We start from the raw sequence: 17,197 nt of genomic DNA, 5'->3' as shown, positions 1-17,197 counted from the left end.
GATCGGCGGACGTAAGATGATCTGTTACTTTACAAACTGGGCATGGTATAGGCCGGGCGCTGGAAAATTCTTACCCGAGGACATCGATTCGAGCCTCTGCACGCACATCATATACGGCTTTGCCGTCCTCGATTATGAGAGGCTCGTTATCAGGATGCACGACTCTTGGGCCGACATCGACAACGAATTCTACCTTAGGGTCACGTCGTTAAAGAAACGTGGCATAAAGGTACTCATCGGCTTAGGTGGATGGAATGACTCCGCCGGGGACAAATACAGCAGGTTGGTCAGTAGCACTACGTCGAGGAAGCGGTTCATACAGGACGTATTAAAATTTATCCGCAAATACGGATTTTCCGGACTCGATCTTGACTGGGAGTATCCCGTTTGCTGGCAGGTAATTTATCTTTTCTTCGCAACTTATATTTCGAAGCCTAACTCTTCATTATAACAGTTTTCGTTTTAACATTACTGTTCAAAATATGTTTAACAAGACACGTGCATTAAATTTATCAAAAAGTCAGAGCAATCGATCAAACTGCTTAGTTCTATTTTTTAATGGTATGTCATTGTTATTGCCGTTATTGTCCTTATTATCATTATCATTATCATTATTATCATTATCATTATTATTATCATTATTGTTGTTTTTGTTGTTGTTGTTGTTGTTGTTGTTGTTGTTGTTGTTGTCATCATCATCATCATCATCATCATCATCATCATCATCATCATCATCATCATCATCATCATCATCATCATCATCATCATCATCATCATCATCATTATTATTATTATCATTATTATCATTATTATCATCATTACTATTATTATTATTATTACTATTATTATTATTATTATTATTGTTATACAATCAAATATAAAAAGGCCGTAGAGGTATAATGTAGGAGGTAATTTTTATCAAAATTGCATCCTGACGATCACCTGACCCGTAGGTGGACTGTAATAGAGGCTCTGCCTCCGAAAAGGAGTCCTTCTCGGCTCTGGTGCGGGAGCTTAGCGAGGCCTTCGTACCTCATGCCCTACTCCTCTCGGCCGCGGTTTCGCCGAGCAAGCGCGTCATCGACCACGGCTACGACGTGCCGACCCTCGCCAAATACCTGGACTGGATCGCCGTCATGACCTACGATTATCACGGCCAGTGGGACAAGAAGACCGGACACGTCGCACCCCTATATTACTACCCGGGTGATGACTACAATTATTTCAATGCCAACTTCTCTATGCGCTATTGGATAGAGAAGGGAGCGTCACCGAAAAAACTCGTCATGGGAGTACCCATGTACGGGCAGAGTTTCACTCTCGGTCAGAACCACAACAACACGCTCCAGTCTCCAGCACCCGGGCCCGGAGAAGCCGGTGAATTCACTAGGGCTGCGGGTTTTTTGGCTTTTTACGAGGTAGGCTTTATCAATTAGCGAGATATAATTCTCGCGTCTCGTTCGACTTATCGCCTAATTATGAATTTTAAATTATTAATATATACCTATGATATTTTAATTTTTTACATATTAAAAAATTTTCACAAGTTTTAAATTGTTGAGAGATGTGATACTTCATAGAAATATCGGATAATGCTTTAAAGATCATTTATATTTACAACCTTTGATGCTTAAGAAATATATAGCGACTTAATTTTTGTTTCTCAATTGCAGATTTGTAGTAAAGTAAAAAATAATGGATGGACGGTGGTAAAAGATCCGAAAGGTCGGATAGGCCCATACGCGACTCTGGGCAATCAATGGGTTGGTTATGATGACATATCAGACGTTGGAAGGAAGGTCAGTAACTAAATGAATATTCATTCTCACATTAATCGCATTGACTCGACAAACATTCGTGAATCATTCGAAGATAAATCTAATAATTATCGAAATAAAAGCAATTACGCATTATGCATTATTGTGATTCATCTGTCATGTGCGTTAATTTTATAATAATGCATAACTGACTTTGCAAAGTAATTGCCATTATATTTTAATATAAAGGACGTTTATAGAAATATTCGATCGGATAAAAAATTAAATTTACAAATTGTTTAAATTGAATTTCATATTAGTAATTTCATAAATAAACAATCTTTATAAATTTCTCTTTGTGGCGATGTCATTCTCAATTTAGAGTCAAAGCAATAAGTAACAAAATAAAATAATGTAAACTGTTGTTTAAAAAATATTTTCTTTATGCTTCATTGCTCTTGCAGGCAACTTTTATCAAGGAATTGAATCTCGGTGGTGGCATGATTTGGGCCCTTGATTTAGATGATTTTCGAAATACCTGTAATTGCGGAAAGTATCCATTATTGAATGCACTCGTTCAAGGATTGCGAGGTCAATACAATCCTCGACAAGACTGCACGTAGAAGACGTTTTATTGACGAACGTTTTATCAATACATTTATTAGAAATCGTCGATCTCTTGTTCATTATTTATAACATTGCACTAATTGGACGACGTCACGACGTTAACAAGGCTTTATGAAAAAATAGTCAAGCATTATTTTGCAATAATAATTAAAAATTCATCGATGATCATACTCTCATATTAATAAATCGAAATTGAGTGAATAAATCAGATTTAAATTAAGAATACTGTAGGAAATGGATATTTACTTAATTTTTACTCTATTAAAATGATAATAAGCATGTAATGAGCAAAATACTTGAACATGTTTGAATATGAAGTTATTAGTGATTAGGATAATGTTGAATATAATACTTATAGTTTTTTTATAATGATTGAACGTAAATTTCTAAGTAAAAAAGAATATATATATATATATATATATATATATATATATATAGTACTGCAATGATAGATAAATAGAAGGTATGTATTTGGCAAATAATTTAATTTTATTCTAATGCAAATCCTTGGAAATACGTTCATAATGTAAAAAAATCAATCACAGTACTTTGATTATTTGATTCGTTTCTTATTAGTTGAAAACTTATGAAAAATAGCTAAAAATATATGATCGAATATATAAAATATTGTGAAATTAACACATACCACTAAGAATTTTGAATTATTTCACACAATTCAATAATGTATCGAAAAATGTATGTGACATTATAAAAGTATTAAAAATATATAATATTTAATTTTTTACATATTTAATTTTTATATTATGAAGAAACGTCAAATAAATGAAAAGCCAACTGTTGAAAAGCACTCTTATTATTTTATTTTATTTTTAATGTATAAGTTTTTTATTTTCAGTATTTCTATAAATAATTTTTTTCTTCATAAATTAATTTATTTAAATAAAATAATATTATCATATTGAAGATTGTAATTTAATTTGTATTACAGAGCGATGGAAAACACGAATATTCGTTTTATAGTAATTGTACAGTGAAAGTATCGGTGCCGTACATTATTTACAGTAAATAATGTATGTAAAACAAAACAAATCATCAACCATTATCATGTAGTTGCTAGAAAAAAATATCAAATATTAATCAATAAAAAATTAAATATAAAAGATTTTTTAACATTATATTAAGATATTTAAAAAATTTACGAACATTTTGAATACAAAAATTTCTTATTCATTCATTTCAAGTACTGATAAGGAAATATTTATTTTTCATTACCAAGTCTACTACCTATTCATAACTATATTATAGTTGCTATTGAAATACATTGAAATCATGATGAAAGTTTAAGGTAGTATACAAAAGATTTTTTTTTTTTTTTTTTTTGTCATAACGGCACTATACAGACATAAAATTAAATTATGTCATTACAACTGAAACACAATGAGCAAAATTTTTTAGTGGAAAAGTTTTCGGAATACGCCTAAAATTAGCATAATCAATTTGAAACTGCGATATACAATTTCAGTCGCTTTATCTAACCATTGCTCAAGTCTTTTGCAAAAACTATATTAATTTATAGATCTTTCATGCTACAATTTATTAATTCTTCGCCATCTATTTTTACTTGAATTTATATTAAATTATTAGAAGAAACTCATAGAGAATTGCTTTGAGATACGGATGTTTTATTCATCATAGATTTAGTATTTATAATTAGATATTTTCTAAGCATCATAATTATTGTAATATTTATTAATATATATTATCATTTTAATATTTGAATTTTCATTTACAAAATTTCATATTTATGAAAATTTATTATACAAACAACCAGTGTTATTAAAATATTATGTAAAATGTTATGTATTACTATTACATTCATTGCTTATTGTAATTTTAATCATTCAAAATAAAATTTTAAACTATATTTAATTAAATAAAATACTAGAAACCTATGAAAAAACTCATACATATTAATCTTATTAAAAGTTCTTAAATGTTTTAAGTTCTTAATAATAAATTAAATACTAAAATCTATAATTTAGTTTAACTTGCATTCAAATACATTCGATATATTAATGAATAAAATAAAGTTTATATTTTTGTAATTTCATTTTTATGATACACTCAAAAAGTATAAAATTCCAAAATGTAATTTGAAAATTAAATTTAGATTAATAGTATTTTTTAAATAAATTAGACGTAAGTTACTTTCATTTTTCATATATCTTATTTTTAAATGTCCTCAATAATATAAAATTGCATAAAATACATAAAATGATAAATTTTATAATTAATTACGATTAAAATAAAAAGAAGGCAAATAATGTATATGTTATCTATTTAAAAGCATATTTTCATCACTCAAAATAAAATGTATATTTTGTTTCACTCGATTAAAGATTAGCTGCAGAATTTTCAATATATATATATATATATATATATATATATATAAACTAAGAGTAAATCTATAATTTGTACTTCAAATTAATTCTAAAATTATATTGCAGCATATTTTATTTTCTGATTCCGCAACCTTTGTCGATAAGAAATACAAAAAGTTTCTTAATCAATGTAAATACGCTGACATACAACTATACTGAATATTTTTTTATGGATAAGATTCGCGATAATGTATTTTTATATATACATATCTGCAATTCAGGCTAAAGTTATATGTAAAAATGTTTTAAAATGATCTCACATCTCAGTAAAGCAACAGTACTCAATTTGTTTGTCCACGATCATCATTACTACGGAAGTCTATGTAGTGAAACACTGGAGTTTGATGGCACATGTCCTATAAACAGTAGCGAGATTAATCATTAACCATGAAAAAACTTAAAGGTATTAAATATAAATTTAATAAGAAACGAACATTAATTAAAAATCCGAATTTACGGTAAATAATTAGGTTAAGTTTAAGGTAAATAAATAATATGGAAAGTATATAGTGAAGTGATCGAAAATAAAATTATTTTTATTTCTCTTTGTAAATTTAATATGGTTAATTTACGTTTTTAATTTATTTAATTCGATGAAATTCAATGTTAATATAAATAATATATATCATTTAAAATAAAGATAATTTAATATTAAAATATTTATTATTAAGTACGTGTTAAATAAAAATGACAAAACTTCAATATATATTGAAATTAGTTTATATTCAGTTTACATTTACAGTGAAACAATAGCTTTATAATTATTAAATTGAATTCGTTAAAAATATTATCTTTGTGTGTGAAAGTATGTTTCATCGTGTTATTCTACTAGATTATGCGAAAGTTTATAAAATAAATAGTTTTAATATAAAGTACAAGGCCACAATTCGAGCTTAAAATTAAAAAATTGTGTTTGCCATTATCTATTTCTTTCTACTATTACGTTTTTAACACAAATTGCTTTATTTTAATATAGAAATCAAATTGAATTTCATACTGTGACATATGGAATTTAATATTCATAAGCTTGTACTTATTCATAACGTGATTCAAATAAAATTCTGTAATTATTTTAATCTTCCATTTCAGCATTAAATTTCAAGATGAAACGTCATTATTTGTTCTATAAATAAGATGGATATTATATAACAAAGTGTTATTCATAAAGGAAGATTCTCCTGACTATCTACTATGAGAGAGAAATGAAACCTATACGATTATTTAGAGCATAAAAGACTTTTGAAAGCAAATTACATTCCTTTAACTTCCTAAGTTATTGTAATAATTGAAATAGATAGTGTTTATAAAATATAACATTTATTTCACATTTACTTTCAGTTAATTTTTTATTCATTTTTCATTCATTTAAATATCTCATATACCGAATCATTTAACTAACATTGATTCGTGAATATATTTTTATATAATCATTTTATAAATGAAAATTATTCTATATATTATATAAACTCATAAAAAAAAAAAGAAACAAATCAATAAATTGATTTAATACTTAATTATTATATTCAGAAGTACAGATAATTAATTATACGTTACATATTTATAAAAATAGAATATTCTTATTTGTTTTAAATTGACATATATATTAGTACAAAATAACAAATAAAGCTTATATTCAAATAATATAAATTATCCTTATCTCCAATATATATTTAACTATAAAAACTATTACAAAAATATAATAAATTTAAATGCATTATGTAATAAATTTAAGTGCCTAATAATGCAATAAATATAGTTGCACATCTACGCGTGTGTGTATTTACATAAATACATAAAATGACATAATAAATAATATACATTTGAAAGTACATATAGAATTTTCAATCAAATCATATTACATTTTCCTTAATATATCGCAGATAAATATATGAGCTGGTTATTTTAAAGCAAAATAAATTAAATTAAATAACATTAAAATTCATTTGAAAGGAATTAAAAAAATTAATAAAATGTGGAACTAGAAATATTTATATTTATTATGACAAATAAATTAGAATTTCATTTTCATTTTAATAAAACGCATTTCATACTTTTACAGTTTGAGAAAATCAAAATATCTATCTTCACTATTTTAGGTAATACATTGTTATATCGATGAATAATTAAAATTTATATTCTATATACACGAGTGAATAAAATATTTTTCATATATTTATTAATGTGTCTCTACATTTACAATAAAATTTACAAAAAAAACTTACCTATAATTTAAATGTTTAAATACTTTAATTTTGTAATCTTTCATTACTTTTAAATTACTTCTGTTGACCCAAAGCTTTTTAAATTTATGATATACAAATAATCTCATAAATAAAAGATTTGCTTGACGCTTCGTTAATCTTCAATTCGTACGATTTATATTTTATCGTAATGTAAAATCATTTTTATACATTATTATTATAAATACTTGAATTACATTATAATTGCGTCTTAAAAAATTATTAGAAAAATAATGAATATAAAAATAAATTAATATTATATTTAAAATATATTAACAGTTATATTTGGCACATAATTTCATTATGAAATATTTTAATACAATACGATGTAAAATTATATTTTTAATTTATTCTCATGTCATTATCATAATAAGAAACTCAATGCATTCCACACTGCATACATGAAAAGTAAAATTAATAGCTTTCAAAATTACTATAAATTTTTTCTCTAAATATATGAAATAAATTAATAATTATACAATTGAATTATCAATAAAAAAAAAATATATATATATATATATAATTTAATTACAATTGATAAGAGAATACTATGTACTGTATTATGGAACAATAAAAAGTTACTACTTAAATATTTAATATTTCATAAGATCACACAACTAGATTATAGTCTTGACATACATTCTAATAAATTATAAGGGTGATAAATAATATAAAAATTTGATAAAATTTCTGAATAAGACAAAAATCTTACGATAATATAATATTAATAATCTTACTGATTTACGTAAAATGCGCCAATTAAAGTCAATAAAATCGATTCATGGAACTTCCAATATTTTTTTATTCAATTTTGTTTATCTCCTTTACAAGAATCTTCCAGAAAAAAATTCTGTACCGCGACTACACATATATGAAACTTGTATCTTAAAAATTTTAATTGAAAAAAAAAAAGAAATACGTTAAAAAGTATGCCTAAAGATTTAAAAGTTAAATATAATATTTAATTTACGTATATTTAATACAAAACAGATTTAATAGAGTAATTTTAGTTTTCGGGTTTTTATATCGTGATTCAACAAGTCAAATATTTTTATCAAATATGATAGCAAAAGGTAAATTGAATTTATCAATAATCAAAATAATATCGACCTTAATTTTTTTTAAATAAAAATGAAAATAAGTTAAAATTTATAAATGTGTTTTTATAATCATAATGATAAGTCAGTGTAACAAATTTATTTTACATTGAGATATATTATTATAAATTTATTTTAAACGATTGCCCTCCTATATAGTTCTATAATAAATTTTCATTTATTATGTTTTCGATAAATATTTTAGATTTTCTTAAAATAAAAATATCTTATCTTGATACTGTGAAATCAGCTTAAAACAAATTTACTAAGGTAAGTAAGGTCGAATGCTTACTTATGTTTTCGTAACTAAGTAATGTAAACATAAAAATACGTACGCCTGGATAATGCGTTTACACGCATGCGTATCTATACGCACGCATATGTATATACATATATACATATCTATATATATATATAAATGCATATGTGCATATAGAGCTATTGTACATCTCCAAATCATTATAATGCAAGTACAATAGCAGTCGATCTAACCTTTATTTTGGGATTGACATTGTCGTACGTAGAATTAATGTCCTTTGAGGTAAAACTGGGAGACTCAAACGTGGGATTATTAAAATATATATAATGACGTTAAAAAAGGATTCGTTACATCGAGAGATTTGTGAAGATAATAACTCATGTCATAATCACATACCTGTCGTTACAGATCCTGACGTCACGGTGCTGTACAAATTAAACGAAATAAATTTACTTAATGATTCGGAAGAAAAAGTAAGTCATTGATTTAGTGTTTATTGTTTTTTTTTTTTTTTTCATTCATATAATTGTAAAAGTTTTGTTTACTACTAACATTTTATAACTAATTTCAGTGCCTTATTTATTAATATGAATTTTTTTAAGATAACAAACTACTTCAGTTATATTAATAAGGAGCCTTTAAAATAATAAATTTGAAAAATTTAAGCGAAAAATTAATTTTATATATTGATTATAAAATCATATTGTATCTTAAATAACAAATTATTTATCATATTCCTTTTATATTTTTATTTTGGAATGACAGTAATATAGGATTTAATTATATTTTATTTTTTGTAAAAGGTGAATACATTTTTTAATAATAACCAAATTATTTATTTGTATTGTTGATTTACTCTTTCATTGAACCTGTTTTGTATAATTAAAATATTTCTTCTTTTTAATCATTTCACAATTTCTAATTAGAATCAACTGCTTAATGGATTATTCGATATTTTGATCTATTCAATTAATATTTTATTCAATTACTGATTTAAGATAAAAAAAAGATTGAAAAAAGAAAGCATTGTTTTTAAATATTTTTTTTTAAATTCTAGATTGAATTAATTAACGCATTATATAGATTTAATGTAATATTAAAAAATAAATAACTTTATGATAATTTTCTTAACTTGTTTCTTTATTAATTAATTTATAAAGTTATAATCTATTAAATTCAAAGAACGTAATTTGCACTAATTTGATTAATTTATTTCATATGTATTTCGTATATCTTATAAATTCTATAAATCTAATTTCGTATAAACTTTTGTGTCTGTCGCTCTCTATTAAATCACATTCAAATATTTAAGTCTTATCTTAGAATTAAATCAATGTGTGAATAATGAAAAATCATGATTTTTATAGAAATATTATGATGATAATAGTTCAAATTGTGGTGGATGGACACCATTATTAATTCTTGCTGGTATAACGTGTTGTTTAGGTTCAGCTGTGCCAGCTGGATATAATATTGGTGTAATGAATAATGCTGCATTCGTGAGTTTTATTTTAATACATAATTTTTATAACTGTACAATAATACTTCTAAATAAATTATTTAATTTGAAACAAAGTGAATGAAGGTCTTATATATTATAGATAATGCAAGAATTTTGTAACCAAAGTATAGAAGAGCGCTTTAATATTAAAATTAGTTTAGAGGGATTAAATCTTCTTTGGTCAACTATAGTATCAATTTTTCTTATTGGAGGAGTTACGGGTTCCTTAACGTCAAGTCTACTGGCTGATACAGTAGGACGTAAAAGTAGTTTAAGTATTGGAAATGTCTGTGGCATCGTTGGATCAGTTATGTTTCTTTTAATACCAATTTTAAATTCTATTGAATTATTTCTACTTGGTAGATTATTTGTTGGACTCTCTGGTGGTCTTGCAACAAGTTTGCTACCAGTTTATATGACAGAAATTGCTCCTATTAGACTGCGCGGTGCTGTCGGTGTCTTATGTCAATTAGGTATTACCTGTGGTGTACTATTGGGGCAGGTTGCCGGACTCGATTCTGTTTTAGGAACAAAATATTATTGGAACTATATGCTAGCAGCTTTTGCTCCATTATGTACAATGGGATTAATACTAACTTTCTTTTTACCAGAAAGTCCAAAGTATTTATTTGTTGTTAAGGAAGATTCCGAAAGTGCATTAGAAGGTTTGTCTTTAATAGTTATTTATTAGAGATTATTTATTAGAGATCTACAAGTTAATTTTAGTTCATTAATCATGAATCCTGTTATAAATTGTATACGTATTTTTTTTTTTTCAATGTAGTTACAATGTACAAATGTACAATTGTTAAGGAGTTTACATTTAATTACAGTATTTGAAAAATTTGATTTTAGCACTCAGTCGCTTTAGAAATATGGATAGAATGGATTTGCACAATGAAATAGCTAATTTAGAACAGGAATTGGCTAGCAAATCTGTTAATAGTTCATGGACAATAATTCGTGTACTTAAGGAGCCAACTTTAAGACTGCCAATATTACTTGTTTGTTTGTTACAATTTGGTCAACAACTTAGTGGAATAAATGTTGTATTTTATTATTCAGATGTGATTTTTAAAAAAGCAGAATTAGCTATTAAGACAAGACAATATGCTACTATAGGCACTGGATTAGTTAATGTAGGAATGGCTATTTCATCTGTTTATTTGATGTCACGTTTTCGAAGGAGAGCCTTACTATTAACAAGTATTTACACAACTATAGGTTGTCTAATTATTTTATGCGCTTCGATTGCACTTATTGTAAGTACAAGACTATTATAATAATTATGAACTGGAATGAATAAATGAATAAATGAATTTTTTGTTTTTTCAAATATGTTTTAAAAAGTATCGGTTCAAAATTACTAAATATAGAATCATCAATTATAGTTGAATTGAAAATAAACTAACACGTTTATTATATTTTATCGTAACAATATGTTATTATCAAACAAAACAAAATTTTGTAAATTACAAATGTGATTTTATATTTTATTTTTAGGATCTACCCTTTATGAAATGGATATGTATTATTGCAGTTCTTGCATATGTGTTATTTTATGGTATTGGACTAGGTCCTATTCCTTATTTTATTGGGTCAGAATTGTTTGATGTTGGTCCGAAATCAAAAGCAATGTCTATTGGAAGTGTGTGTAATTGGGGTGGTAACTTCATTGTTGGGATGACTTTTACATCGATGCAGAAGGTTTTAAATTCTTATTCCTTCCTCATTTTTGCAGCATGCATATTATTCCTTGCATTGTTTTGTAGGTATGAAATGTTTTGGATACAAATATAGCTTACTACCTATTAAAATAATTTTAATGCTAAATATTATTATTTAGAGATTTAAGACATTTTAAATCATATATTCTATATTTTCATTTTATTTAAATACATTATATAAAACATCATTCTCCCATTTTTCTAATGTATTTATATATAATTTATTTAAAAGCATTTTAAAATCATGAAGAATTCTTATAGAAATATGATAATATTCTTATCTTATCTTAGAATAAGTATGAAATTTTATGTACAGTTACTGTTGAACTTTATAGTTTATACTAAATGATTGAAAATCAATTTATTCTTTATTAAAAGGAAGTATTTACCAGAAACACGTGATAAGACTACAAGTGAAATAGCGGCGTTAATTACTCAAGGACTGAAATCAAGACCAAATGAAGAGAATTCTGACATAATTATAACATAAATAAGATAAAAATAACTAGAAATTTAATCAGATAATGACTGTTATCATATTAAATATTAATTTAAAATGTGAAAGTGATATGATGAACAGTATAATGAAAAAGTATTTAAGGATTGTGCCTTTTTCTGGTAATACGGGTTAAATGAAAAATTGTTTAGAAATATTTTTACTATTTATAATTCTATACAAAAAGTTTATAAACATATTTATGCGTTTTGTATGTACTTATATAGAAATTATCTATTTTCGTAATGAAGATTGCGTGTCGTGAAATGAGAAGTTTCGTACTACTTTTGTGCAATACATACGCGCTTTTAAAAATATAAGCGTTAAGAATTTTGTGATTTATTTTACATATATTTATCTCATAAGTAATTGTATTTAACATACGCTTATGCAAAAAATTAAATGGTGTTTGTTTTTATATTTTATGTAAAATTTATGTGCAATACATGCGCGCTTTTAAAATTGTAAGCGTTAAAAATGTTGTGATTTACTTTACATATATTTATCTTTAAAGTGATTGTATTTTATATAAGCTTATGCAAAAAATTAAATAGTCTTTGTTTTCATATTTTATCTAAAAATTTTCCCCATAATAATGATCAAACTTTTCATAGAAGACGAGACAGAGCACTGTGTGAGGTGCAATTCTCAACCAGGTTGGAAAGACTCCTTTATAAAACCCTGCGATTCCTTCCGTTTTGAAAATTTTATAGAATGCATTGAATAATCCATTATATAACAAACCTTTTCCTAATGCGTCTGTTTCTATAAGAGAAATACATATTTTTCGACAGTTAATATCCAATAATTATAATGTCTGTATTGTAAAAAATAAAAATAATATAACAGACTTTGATTGTAAACTCTTGTAGCCACGACATCGAAGGGTTGCATTGTAACAGCTACGCAAGTACCACCGATTAAGGAAGCTACGAAAGTCAACAGTATTCGTTTATCCTCAAAAATCTGAAATAAAATTTTTCTATCAAGTGATAAAGCAATTTAAGAAATTATTATTATATGTGCTAAATTATCCCATCTTAATAAATTATTGATTTTCTTATAAAAACTACTTTAGAGTGTAGGAAAGCAGGATAATTTTCTCAATAAAATTATTAATTTGTTTTTAATAATTATTAAACAAGACTATTTAAAAAATAACAATAATATTTTCTATTATTAAAATCTATTATTGAAATCTATTGTTCCTCTAATAATTTTTATATAGATATATACAGAGTATATGGACAAAAAATATTTGTTATCCGATTATATACAACTTTTAACAAAAATACTCTCTATAACGTCGTTTTCTATAATAACATTTAATAACTATGAAGTTTATTATTTCAACATTATGCTTCACACTTTATGCTTCTAATACAAATCCATTATTGTTTATTTATCAAAATAAGTATATTTATATATTATCATTTATTAAAATAAATATTTATTCATATAGAAGAATTATAAGGTGATCGTTAAAACATAAAATTTCAATTCATAAATATTTTAAACTAAATGTAACGTTATTAAATTATTATTTATTATGCGAATTAAAAAAAAAAAACAGGAAACGTGAAAGCAATATTTGAAATATATTATAAAGTTATGCGTAAGAAAATTCAGATTAAAAATTTAAATCATACTAAAAATTATCCACAATGTAATAGCTCTAATAATAACGATGATAAAAATTTCTTTAACTTAGCAACATATCCCATCTAATTGACTAACCCAAAATAGAAGCAATATCTGTTCTATCGTATTAACGCAAATCGATGAAACTTTCTCTCACCTGATAAGGCTTGAGCCAGTCCAGGGCAAGACTGTAGGAGGTGAGCTGCGCGGACGAGCCGACGGTTATTAGCGGAACACCTACATGCCAACCCCTATAGAGCCCACGAATACCCCCCTCCTGCCAATAGGTGCGAAAGGCGGACCAAGTGCTAGTGTGCTGATGCTGCGTACCAACTGCGATGCTCCTTAAAGCTTGCGACTGCAGTTGTGTTTTCACCTGGAAGAATTTCAGTCAGTCAATGTGCCGAATGAGGTGTTTTAGATTCGAACGAAGGTGTGAAGAAATCTCTCTTCAAAAGCTGCTTCAAAGCATAAATTTAAATGTTTTAATATTCGGTTCTTACTTCTTTCGTTCTTATGTTTGTTAGTTATTAAGAGCAATTATTTGAGTGACAGTAAAGACTCGTGATAATACAAATTTAGAAATGAAAGCTATGAAAATAAAATTCAGCACCAATTGACCACTTATAACGGTTAATAAGTCATTGCATAATTGAAGATTACTTTTGACATACAATATTTATTCAATAATTTATTGAAAAAGAATAAGAAAGAAACACGCAATTGAATGTTAATTTAATAAAATTATACATTTATTAAATATATATATATATATATATAGAAAAGTATATCTAAAAATATATATAATAATTATAGATTTTTAAAAAGATTTTCAATCTAACGGAATGATGTATAAATGTTAATCATAAGTCTGTTGATTACTATGTACGCATCTCTTGAAACTGATATTAAGACTTAATAAGTTTATGATTTTTAATAGATATCTTTATTAAATGTAAATTTTCATTAAGTAAATCAACATAAATTCATAATAATTCAAAAAACATATTTAAATACGCATCCACTACCACTCCTCTCGTCAACCGCATATTTGTGAAAATTTAGAAACTAACATTGTTTACTAAATAAACTAGACAAATCGATTCTGCGATCAATAGTTATAAAATTATAAATATAGAATAAGTATGGAAACAAAGTGAAATAGCTGTAAAAAAAATTATCTTAAATTTGCCAATTTACTTAGTCGATACAATAATAGCATTTTATATTTATTTTAATATTACTTGCATTACTTATAAATAATACGATTATGCTGTCAAACACTCAGTATACATAATGTTTGTTTATAGTAAATATAATTAAATAATATTATGATTATTTACCCTCATACGAATAAAACTGTTTTTAATGACTAAATGTGGCTAATATTATATTTAAAAATTCAAAAAAAAAAAGTTACATAATTTAATAATCTTATATCAAATTTATGAATAAAATCAATTGTTTTAATAGCCAAATCAGCTCAATCATTGTTTATGAATCATGCATTAAAAGCTGAAAAACTGAACAAAAAATCGTTTAATTTACAATTATTATAATGAAAAAGAAATAGGCAATTTCCTAAATTAGTTAAGAAATATTAAGCATCAAATAATAATAGTAATTTTTATTATTTTTCATTAATCACCGTTAAAAGAAGAAAGAGACATAGGTCTTTGAAATATCAGAAAAATGATTTTTTTTTTCTCGATATAAAGAAAACACTATACGTCGACAGAAATTAATAAAAAACAAAGAAAATGGAATAATAAAAACTATTTACCTATTTCAAGAGAACCTATAATTTCCTTGAAAAAGCAAATTACTTACTCCTTAATTGTTCACGGCAAACTCAAACAAAATAATCAGTTATTAAGAAAATACAGCTGGAGCAAGACAAACAGTTGTTAATAGCCGAAAAATTACCAAGTAGAAGGGACTGGCGAGAGCCGAGCCAACACAGCCGGCAGCTCCAGACACAAAGAGACTCCGGACGACGTTCACCTAGCCGGTCTCGTCGACCATTAATTCATACCTTTTAGCAAGGTTGTAACCGCCGAGCCTAATTCCGTTTAGCAGCATCTGGAAGCTCAGTGCCGGCACTATCCCCGACTGCAGGGCGAAAAGACCTTCGTGCCGGGCGATTAAGTATGCCGCGTGGAAGGTGTTACGATAGATCTTGCGATATGAACCCCGAGCCTCTAGTTCACCCTGGAGCTGCAGCCGGATCTTGACGACGTCGATGGGGTTGGTGAAGAAGCCAGCGCAGACTGCGGCCATCGCGCCAATAGCAAACTCCATTGCCTTTGTTTTCTCAAGCCAAATTTTAATATTGTCTATTTCAAATAATATTTAACATATCTAAAATCATCTACTTACTATTGCACTACTACATTTGAATTAAAATCTCTTTATTTTTTTCATCATTTTACGCGCAATGTAACATTGTTATTTACGCACGTGTAAATCAACATTTGTACGAATAACTAATAGTCTTCGTTCATTATTTAAAGTAATATAGCTAAATATGTAAATTTCATTGGGATTTCATATGGTTTATATTTTTATTATAGGTTAATAAAACAGTAATAGTATATAATTATATTTTTCTTTTTTGCTAACAATTATTTCAAAGTCGTTTTAATATTAGTCGGAATATAGATTTTAAGACACATGGACATTAAAACAAAATAAAATTGCATGACAATAATATATTAAAAATAAAAACATAATTAAACATACAATGCAAAAAAAACATGTTAATTTACAGATAATCAATAAATTCAAAATAAATTTTACTGAAAAAAGTTTCGATTGAGCGTTAGTAATGTGTATTCATAAAGCGATGGTGGTCAAAATCTTTATTGTATCATTAAATATTGAGAATAAAATTAAAAAATAGTTCTCACGAATAAAAAATTATGGTTAAACTAATAGCTTAATTATTTGTTTGCTCATAGTAAATAAAAAATAATTCATATCTCTTTAAAATTAATAAATTATCAGATAGTAATATTCTTTACAAAATCACAAATTCACATATTAACTTATAATGATAGGGAAATGACTTATTAATGCACTTTTAATTGAACTAAAAAAGAATTTATCTGCGTAGAATATTTATATGTTTTACGAATTGAAGACGTAAATTAAGACAGAAATTTTTAATATTATAATTGAAATATATGTAACTAATTGGAAAACAAACTATACGAGGATGAGAATTAGAATTCGAGAAAATATAAGAAAATTGTTTAAAACAGTCTCTTAAGCAACTAATGTGTTAATAAATTGAAAACTAATGTATGACAATAAGTACTCACCTTTTACTTAGATTATTGCTTTTATAAAAATAACAATCGATATTCCAATAAAAAATTCTGCAGCTGATCTTTGATTCATCTTTCATTATAGTTTTTTTTTTCTTTATTGTCGATTAAGTGAATTATT

At 25.7% G+C, this 17,197-nt stretch overlaps 2 protein-coding genes and 1 pseudogene across 3 annotated transcripts in view; 2 read left to right on the top strand and 1 right to left on the bottom strand.

The window, feature by feature from the left end:
• Positions 1-2,549, top strand: part of LOC105362040 (probable chitinase 3) — a 23,174-nt gene extending 20,625 nt beyond the window's left edge. The window contains 4 exon segments of the mRNA XM_011499365.1: positions 1-397; positions 954-1,418; positions 1,674-1,799; positions 2,222-2,549. The exon segment at positions 1-397 is cut by the window's left edge and continues 8 nt beyond it. Of these exon segments, the coding sequence (XP_011497667.1) occupies positions 1-397; positions 954-1,418; positions 1,674-1,799; positions 2,222-2,380 (1,147 nt within the window). The 3' untranslated portion in view covers positions 2,381-2,549.
• A 2,473-nt stretch (positions 2,550-5,022) lies between these two features.
• On the top strand, positions 5,023-12,243 carry LOC105361895 (solute carrier family 2, facilitated glucose transporter member 1). Of its 2 annotated transcripts, XM_011499192.1 has the most exons (7): positions 5,023-5,189; positions 8,791-8,855; positions 9,750-9,881; positions 9,984-10,548; positions 10,739-11,145; positions 11,387-11,655; positions 11,989-12,243. In XM_011499192.1, the coding sequence occupies exons 1-7, from the start codon at positions 5,174-5,176 to the stop codon at positions 12,098-12,100; spliced, it is 1,566 nt and encodes a 521-aa protein (XP_011497494.1). In that variant the 5' UTR covers positions 5,023-5,173; the 3' UTR covers positions 12,101-12,243. The 2 variants fall into 2 exon arrangements, with proteins under 2 accessions (XP_011497494.1, XP_011497493.1); XM_011499191.1 differs by lacking the exon at positions 5,023-5,189 and having other exon boundaries at positions 8,561-8,855.
• A 276-nt stretch (positions 12,244-12,519) lies between these two features.
• On the bottom strand, positions 12,520-17,118 carry LOC105361894 (solute carrier family 25 member 35-like; annotated as a pseudogene).
• Positions 17,119-17,197: the final 79 nt, after the last annotated feature.

Source organism: Ceratosolen solmsi, unplaced genomic scaffold (genome assembly GCF_000503995.2).
Source record: "Ceratosolen solmsi marchali unplaced genomic scaffold, CerSol_1.0 scaffold2, whole genome shotgun sequence".
In the NCBI taxonomy this organism is placed as follows: domain Eukaryota; kingdom Metazoa; phylum Arthropoda; class Insecta; order Hymenoptera; family Agaonidae; genus Ceratosolen; species Ceratosolen solmsi.
This window is presented reverse-complemented; position numbering and strand designations above follow the sequence as displayed.